At 42.4% G+C, this 9,837-nt stretch overlaps 1 protein-coding gene across 1 annotated transcript; it reads right to left on the reverse strand.

Moving 5' to 3' along the window:
* Positions 1 to 5,588: 5,588 nt before the first annotated feature.
* Positions 5,589 to 7,644, reverse strand: LOC124022848 (gastrula zinc finger protein XlCGF57.1-like; the record flags this gene model as incomplete). The annotated part of the gene is made up of 1 exon (XM_046337535.1): positions 5,589 to 7,644. A coding segment is annotated over one exon (1,691 nt), but the record flags the coding sequence as incomplete, so codon positions are not given.
* Positions 7,645 to 9,837: the final 2,193 nt, after the last annotated feature.

The following is a 9,837-nucleotide window of genomic DNA, read 5'->3' on the forward strand; positions in this document are numbered from 1 at the left end:
GTTGCATTAAATCAAATGCTTTTTTACAATCAGCAACTGTGTTTTCTTCCTCTGACATGGTGGATTAATACATTTGGGAAGATCGATGAGGCAGCAAGTGAATCTTCTTCATGTCAACAACACTTATCAATGTTATCAGAACAACGTCATCACATTTTCATACACCTTTAGTCTGAAGACGAGTACACTGTCACGACGTGGTCCTTTGGGGGTGTATATCGTGGCTCCCCACCGCTCTCTCATTCTGGGGGGGGGGGGTCACGACGTGGTCCTTTGGGGGTGTATATCGTGGCTCCCCACCACTCTCTCATTCTGGGGGGGGGTCACAAAGTGGTCCTTTGTTTTTTTTTCGTGGCTCCCCCTCTCATTCTCTCTCTCCCACCACAAGTTTTATGGTCATAAATTTCTGGCAGAGACTCTCTCCCCCTGGTCATGCAGAAAGAGAGGGGGAATAAACCTGACTTCTATTTCCCAAGATTGAAGGATTAAACAATATTTCTAATTTTGAGAATGTGGGTCCGAGACTATCAATCACTATCGATCACTGAGACTATCGATCACTAGGCTAGGGGCAGTTAGAGCGTTGGACTAGTAACCGGAAGGTTGCAAGTTCAAATCCCCCGAGCTGACAAGGTACAAATCTGCCGTTCTGCCCCTGAACAGGCAGTTAACCCACTGTTCCTAGGCCGTCATTGAAAATAGGAATTTGTTCTCAACTGACTTGCCTAGTAAAGGCCAAATAAAAATAAATTAAAAAAACTACAGAAGGAGCTAATTCTAGACAAAACACATTACTAGTCTGAAGCTAGAAATGACGTGAACCTAGAACGAGAATACCGACAACCGTCGAAGCATCTATCGTATGAGAACATTTCTGAATGGTACTCTGAAGTACCCATTCTAACCGCCGACAACCACGAAAGACATTGTGACTTCTGGGAAAGTTAACCAGAGACTCTGATGAACTCTACAGGGCGATCAAGTGCTTACAACGGAGAGACAACAACGACATAAAAGCGTAAATATGTACATCAAACAATTTCTTTCAGAATGAGCGGCCTCAAAGTATTAGCATGTCCATGAGTACAATTATCCTCTGTGTGTAGTGAATCCATGTGGTCTTTCCCGCTCTTTCTCAGTCCCCACCCCTTTCCTTTGTCTACCAAGCCGTCATATCGGCTTTATCCACTAGGGACTTTTTCTTTGTATCATGTAGTAATCCAAATATACACTTGTTTGTCTGTTATGTCATTCTGTGTGATTATTTAGTTAGTTGGTAAATAAATAATTAAGCCAATTTGTATATCGCTGATTCATGATTTAGGCTAGGGTTTCGTGCAGATATCCAAGTTTGCGACGTTCAGTAATGAGAACTGATGAGGTAATAATAAGAATTAATTCATACGCGACTGTTTTTGATAATATCTAAAAATATCTGAAGAGTTATATTCGGGAAATTGACATTCTATAAACAAAATCTTCCCGTGGTGCCTCGACTTCCTAGTTAATTAAAGTTTACATGATTAGTTTAAATCAGTAAGTACACACAGAGAACTGATTTGATAAATAAGCATTTAATGATAGTCACAAACACGACAACACAAATTAATTAAATGAAACAAAACGACTAAATTGACAAGTTTTTTTCAAGGTTAGAAACAAGAAATACACATTCATTCAAATCTAATTTAATAAAATCTACAACTTTCCAAATCAAATCTTTAACATCTAAAGGGTTCATAGTTATATTCAATGAATCCAAATCCATAATCAAAATAAAATACACGTTTTAAAATGTCTCGTCTCGAGAGAAAAAAAACTCAAGTAGGCCTATTTTTTTTTTGTGGTAATATTTCATACAAACATGATTTCATGCAACATCATCAAAAACACAAATTCTCAGTCAAACACATGTCAGAACACAGCCCCCCTTATGATCTTATTGTAGGTGTCCTGGAAAATGTGGAAGGTCTTATCTTCCCCTGTGTGTTCCCTCTCATGTGTTTTCAGATTCCCTAACTGGGTAAAACGCTTTCCACACTGGGAACATTGGAAAGGTTTTCCCCCCTGTGTGTTCCCTCTCATGTGTTTTCAGGTTCCCTAACTGAGTAAAACATTCGCTGATTCGGGAACATTTTTGCAATTTTGGGCGGATTTTCTATTGGACAAATTCTGATAAGTCCATCCCGTTTTCTATCGGACAAATTCTGATAAGTCCCCCCCCGTTTCGTAATGAATACACCCCAGGGGTTGGAACCAAAATTCTAGAACCAGAACTCCTTTCATTCCACACCAATCAGTGTGTACAGAGCAGCTTGCTATGGGAGCGGGCAAGCTAGTTATTTACATGCGTGTTGGACAGACAAGTGTAGAGCGCAAGGAGCCACATACATTTTGTGGACGGAGAGAGCGAGAGAGGGAGGAGCAGGCTTGTCTTGAAGAGCTGGGCATCTTGTTATAGCGTATCATTATCTGAATTAGACCCACAGAATTATACCTACGGAGGAGGAGGCTTCTATGGAGGAACGTTGAACTTCAGTGTGTGTTCAGAGTGACACCAGCATTAAAAACACATCTTACCTTTCTGTAGTTAATAAATCCAATGTGAAACGTGATAACTATAGTATCATTGAAAAAGTGAATCCCTTCTTCTCTAATTAAAAATCTCTCTTATCTTCTGAATCAAACTTGAAAACGTCAGTACAGTAGTTTATGCCTCTGGGGGGGAGGGGCTACAGCTATGATGCTTCTGAGGGAGAGGGGCTACAGCTATGATGCTTCTGAGGGGGCGGGGCTACAGCTATGATGCTTCTGTGGGAGGGAGGGACAGGTACTCAAAACACAATGGAAAACATTTTCAGCTGGGAGAGTTCTGAGTGAGAATTAGGGCTTTGTCCTTTGTTGGCTTTAAAAACTATATTTTTTATTTTATTCTGTTTTTAAAAAAAAATATAAAAAATCTCCATAATTTCATTGTATCCAATTGGTAGTTACAGTCTTGTCCCATCGCTGCAACTCCAGTACAGACTCGGGAGAGGCAAAGGTCGAGAGCCGAGCGTCCTCCGAATCACAACCCAGCCAAGCCGTACTGCTTCTTGACACAATGCCCACTTAACCCGGAAGCCAGCTGCACCAATGTCCCGGAGGAAACACCGTACACCTGGCGACCGTGTCAGCGTGCATTGTGCCCGGCCCGCCACAGGAGTCGCTAGTTCACAATGGGACAACAACATCCCTGCCGGCCACACCCTCCCCTAACCTGGACGATGCTGGGCCAAACCCTCCCCTAAATCAGATGATGCTGGGCCAAACCCTCCCCTAACCCGGACGATGCTGGGCCAAACCCTCCCCTAACCCTCCCCTAACCCGGACGATGCTGGGCCAAACCCTCCTCTAACCCGGACGATGCTGGGCCAAACCCTCCCCTAACCCTCCCCTAACCCGGACGATGCTGGGCCAAACCCTCCTCTAACCCGGACGATGCTGGACCAAACCCTACCCTAACCCGGACGATGCTGGGCCAATTGTGCACCGCCTCATTGGTCTCCCGAACGAATGAGAGCCTGGACTAGAACCAGGATCTCTAGTGACACAGCTAGCACTGAGACAGAACCTGGACTAGAACCGGGATCTCTAGTGACACAGCTAGCACTGAGACAGAACCTGGACTAGAACCAGGATCTCTAGTGACACAGCTAGCACTGAGACAGAGTCTGGACTAGAACCAGGATCTCTAGTGACACAGCTAGCACTGAGACAGAACCTGGACTAGAACCAGGATCTCTAGTGACACAGCTAGCACTGAGACAGAGCCTGGACTAGAACCAGGATCTCTAGTGACATAGCTACCACTGAGACAGAACCTGGACTAGAACCAGGATCTCTAGTGACACAGCTACCACTGAGACAGAGCCTGGACTAGAACCAGGATCTCTAGTGACACAGCTAGCACTGAGACAGAGCCTGGACTAGAACCAGGATCTCTAGTGACATAGCTACCACTGAGACAGAACCTGGACTAGAACCAGGATCTCTAGTGACACAGCTACCACTGAGACAGAGCCTGGACTAGAACCAGGATCTCTAGGCGCACAGCTCGCACTGCGATGCCTTCGACCGCTGCGCCACTCGAGAGGCCCTGTAACTGCTTGGAAATTAATTAAAGTAAGTTCCCAGTGTTTCCAGATTTCTATGAAATATGACTTAAAATTACATATAATATGAGTGAAATACTTTCCTTCCAATCTTTTCTTTAATAAATATGTTAAAAGCATATTTTCTGTGTTGGAATGGTATGGGCGCACCCCAACAACAGAATGGTATGGGCGTATCCCAACAACAGAATGGTGTGGGTCGTACCCCAACAACAGAATGGTGTGGCGTACCCCAACAACAGAATGGTGTGGGCGTACCCCAACAACAGAATGGTGTGGGCGTATCCCAACAACAGAATGGTGTGGGCGTACCCCAACAACAGAATGGTGTGGGGCGTACACCAACAACAGAATAGTGTGGGCGTATCCCAACAACAGAATGGTGTGGGGCGTATCCCAACAACAGAATGGTGTGGGCGTACCCCAACAACAGAATGGTGTGGGCGTACCCCAACAACAGAATAGTGTGGGCGTACCCCAACAACAGAATGGTGTGGGCGTACCCCAACAACAGAATGGTGTGGGCGTATCCCAACAACAGAATGGTGTGGGGCGTATCCCAACAACAGAATGGTGTGGGTCGTACCCCAACAACAGAATGGTGTGGGTACCCCAACAACAGAATGGTGTGGGGCGTACCCCAACAACAGAATAGTGTGGGCGTATCCCAACAACAGAATGCTGTGGGGCGTACCCCAACAACAGAATAGTGTGGGCGTACCCCAACAACAGAATAATGGTGTGGGCGTACCCCAACAACAGAATGGTGTGGGCGTATCCCAACAACAGAATGGTGTGGGGCGTATCCCAACAACAGAATGGTGTGGGGCGTATCCCAACAACAGAATGGTGTGGGTCGTACCCCAACAACAGAATGGTGTGGGCATACCCCAACAACAGAATGGTGTGGGGCGTATCCCAACAACAGAATGGTGTGGGCGTATCCCAACAACAGAATGGTGTGGGCGCACCCCAACAACAGAATAGTGTGGGCCCCAACAACAGAATGGTGTGGGCGTACCCCAACAACAGAATATCCCAACAACAGAATGGTGTGGGTCGTACCCCAACAACAGAATGGTGTGGGGCGTATCCCAACAACAGAATAGTGTGGGTCGTACCCCAACAACAGAATGGTGTGGGCGTACCCCAACAACAGAATGGTGTGGGCGTAGTGTGGGTCGTACCCCAACAACAGAATGGTGTGGGCGTACCCCAACAACAGAATGGTGTGGGTCGTACCCCAACAACAGAATGGTGTGGGGCGTACCCCAACAACAGAATAGTGTGGGTCGTACCCCAACAACAGAATAGTGTGGGTCGTACCCCAACAACAGACTGGTGTGGATCGCATCCCAACAACAGAATGGTGTGGATCGCATCCCAACAACAGAATGGTGTGGATCGCATCCCAACAACAGAATAGTGTGGGTCGTACCCCAACAACAGAATGGTGTGGATCGCATCCCAACAACAGAATGGTGTGGATCGCATCCCAACAACAGAATAGTGTGGGTCGTACCCCAACAACAGATTGGCCAGCTCATCCTCCGCAGGGAGGTAACGTGTTCTATGAGGAAATCATTTTTTTTTAAACAGTCTGTTTGAGATACAAGTTTGAGTGTTTTTGAAGTGTCAATTTATGCTTTGGCCACAAATATGAGTATAGCATGACTCAACATTATGTCGATGAGTTAACAGAATATTAACTTTTTAAAGAAGAGTTTCACTGGACAGTTACTGTAAAATAACGTTATTAATACTTTACTTTTAAAATAAAGGTTCTGTTTCAAAACTGATCACTTTCTTTCCCGGTTCGGTTTCTGTTTCTTCATTTTTTTTGTTCTCACGCGGTTTTCTGTTCTGTTCTTCGAACTGTTTCCAACTGCTGGGGTCGTTGTTAAAACTGTGTGTGTTCTCTCGTGCCTTTTCAGGTTCACTAACTGGGTAAAATCCTTTCCACACTGCGGACAATGGAAAGACTTCTCTCCTGTGTGTATTTTCTCATGCCTTTTCAGGTTCCCTATCTGGGTAAAACCCTTCCCACACTGGGAACATTGGAAAGGTTTCTCTCTTGTGTGTGTTCTTTTATGGTCCTTCAGATTACCTAATCGTGTAAAACTCTTCCCACACTGGGTGCATTGGAAAGTCTTCTTTCCTGTGTGTAATTTTTCATGTTTGTTTAGGTTCCCTAACTTGGTAAAATTCTTTCCACACAGGGAGCAATGGTAAGCTGTCTCCCATGTGTGTGTCCTTTCGTGCTCCTTCAGGCTCCCTAACCTTTTAAAACTATTTCCACACTTGGAGCATTGGAACGGTTTCTCTCCTGTGTGTGTTCTCTCGTGCTTTTTCAGGTTTCCTAACCATGTAAAATTCTTTCCGCACTGCGAACATTGGAACGGCTTCTCTCCTGTGTGTACTCTTTTATGATCCTTCAGGTTCCCTAGTCGTGTAAAACCCTTCCCACACTGGGAGCATTGGAAAGGTTTCTCTCCTGTGTGTAATTGTTTATGTTTTTTTAGGTTGCCTAACTTGGTAAAATTCTTTCCACACAGAGAGCAATGGTAAGATGTCTCCCCTGTGTGTGCCCTTTCATGCACCTTCAAGCTCCCCAATTGTGTAAAATTCTTTCCACAATGGGAGCATTGGAACGGCTTTTCTCCTGTGTGTGTTCTCTCGTGCTTTTTCAGGCTCCCTAACAGGGTAAAACCCTTTCCACACTGAGAACATTGGAAACGCTTCTCTCCTGTGTGTATTAATTTATGTTCGTTCAGGCTCCGTAACCGTGTAAAACTCTTTCCACACTGGGAACATTGGTAAGGTTTCTCTCCTGTGTGTACTCTTTTGTGATCCTTCAGGTTCCCTAGCCGTGTAAAACCCTTCCCACACTGGGAGCATTGGAAAGGCTTCTCTCCTGTGTGTAATTCTGTATGTTTTATTAGGTTCCTTAGCTTGGTAAAATCCTTTCCACACAGGGAGCAATGGTAAGATGTCTCCCCTGTGTGTGTCCTTTCATGCTCCTTCAAGCTCCCTAAATGTGGAAAACTCTTTCCACACTGGGAGCATTGGAACGGTTTCTCTCCCGTGTGTGTTCTCTCATGCTTTTTCAGGTTCCCTAACCACCTAAAGCCCTTTCCACACCGGGAGCATTGGAAAGGCTTCTCTCCTGTGTGTATTATTTTATGTTCTTTCAGGCTCCCTAACCGGGTAAAACTCTTTCCACATTGGGCACATTGGAAAGGTTTCTCTCCTGTGTGTATTCTCTCATGCCTTTTCAGGTTCCCTAACCGGGTAAAACTCTTTCCACACTGGGAACATTGTGAAGTCTTCCCTCCTGTGTCTGTTCTATCATGACTTTTCAGCTTCCATAACCACTTAAAACTCTTTTTACACTGGGACCAGTGATGTCGTCTCGCTGGTTTGGGCGTCTCTGGGTCTGGTTCCCCTGAAGGACTCTTCCCGCTGTCAGAGTGACAGACTGGTCTCTCTCCTGCCAAAGACAAACAGAGTATTTGGTTAAAGAGAGAGATCTAAATTAAAGCTCCACGTGATAAAACTCTAAAATTGAGGTTTAATCCAGACTAGATCGCTCATTATAAAATAGCAAATCTGAATCCTGGATGCTGATTGGTTGATTGCTTTAGTTATTCAAGATAATTAATGGGAAATGCCTGTTAACAGTTCCATTTTAATTACCCCTACACATCCACTGTCCCACAGCCTAGCCAGGCAATTTATAAACTAACCTCCACTGTCCCAAGGCCCTGCCAGGCATTTATAAACTAACCTCCATAAACTCATCTCCACTGTCCCACAGCCCAGCCAGGCAATTTATAAACTAACCTCCACTGTCCCACAGCCCAGCCAGGCAATTTATAAACTCATCTCCACTGTCCCACAGCCGAGCCAGGCAATTTATAAACTCATCTCCACTGTCCCACAGCCCAGCCGGGCAATTTATAAACTCATCTCCACTGGACAGAAAAATCTAGACATAATTCCCCCATGCTTCTAGTCCAGCATTTGGTTTTCAACAGAAGGGATTTGAATAAATAAACCCATGCAACTGTTAAAAACATTTTGTCTGTAAAATAGAATGTGGCTAGAACTTATTGTGATGATTTAATATTGGACACTTTTTACTCTCATTATTTATATAGACACCAATATATATATATATATTATATACCAATATGAAATACCACCTGTTATATACCAATATCAATTACAACCTGTTTTATATAAATTACAACCTGTTATATACCAATATGAAATACAACCTGTTTTATATCAATTACCATCAACATCAATTACAACCTGTTCTACCACCAATATCAATTACAACCTGTTTTATATCAATATCAACTACAACCTGTTTTATATCAATTACACCCTGTTTTACCATCAATATCAATTACAACCTGTTTTACCATCAATATCAATTACAACCTGTTTTATATCAATTATACCCTGTTTTACCATCAATATCAATTACAACCTGTTCTACCACCAATATCAATTACAACCTGTTTTACCACCAATATCAATTACAACCTGTTCTACCACCAATATATCTGTTTTATATAAATTACAACCTGTTTTATATTTACAACCTGTTCTACCATCAATATCAATTACAACCTGTTCTACCACCAATATCAATTACAACCTGTTTTACCATCAATATCAATTACAACCTGTTATATATCAATATCAACTACAACCTGTTTTACCACCAATATCAATTACAACCTGTTTTATATCAATTACAACCTGTTTTATATCAATTACAACCTGTTCTACCACCAATATCAATTACAACCTGTTTTATATCAATTACAACCTGTTATATATCAATTACAACCTGTTTTATATCAATTACAACCTGTTCTACCATCAATATCAATTACAACCTGTTTTACCACCAATATCAATTACAACCTGTTTTATATCAATATCAATTACAACCTGTTCTACCACCAATATCAATCACAACCTGTTATATATCAATATCAATTACAACCTGTTTTATATCAATATCAATTACAACCTGTTTTATATCAATTACAACCTGTTCTACCACCAATATCAACTACAACCTGTTATATATCAATATCAATTACAACCTGTTCTACCACCAAAATCAATTACAACCTGTTTTATATAAATTACACCCTGTTCTACCACCAAAATCAATTATAACCTGTTTTATATCAATTACACCATGTTTTACCACCAATATCAATTACAACCTGTTTTATATCAATTACACCCTGTTTTACCACCAATATCAATTACAACATGTTCTACCACCAAAATCAATTACAACCTGTTTTACCACCAATATCAATTACAACCTGTTTTATATCAATATCAATTACAACCTGTTTTACCACCAATATCAATTACAACCTGTTTTATATCAATATCAATTACAACCTGTTATATATCAATATCAATTACAACCTGTTTTATATCAATTACAACCTGTTCTACCACCAATATCAATTACAACCTGTTATATATCAATATCAATTACAACCTGTTTTATATCAAATACAATCCGTTTTACCACCAATATAAATTACAACCTGTTCTACCACCAACATCAACTACAACCTGTTTTACCACCAATATCAACTACAACCTGTTATATATCCATATCAATTACAACCTCTTCTAT

The sequence above is a fragment of the Oncorhynchus gorbuscha genome, unplaced genomic scaffold (assembly GCF_021184085.1).
Source record: "Oncorhynchus gorbuscha isolate QuinsamMale2020 ecotype Even-year unplaced genomic scaffold, OgorEven_v1.0 Un_scaffold_1454, whole genome shotgun sequence".
Classification (NCBI taxonomy): domain Eukaryota; kingdom Metazoa; phylum Chordata; class Actinopteri; order Salmoniformes; family Salmonidae; genus Oncorhynchus; species Oncorhynchus gorbuscha.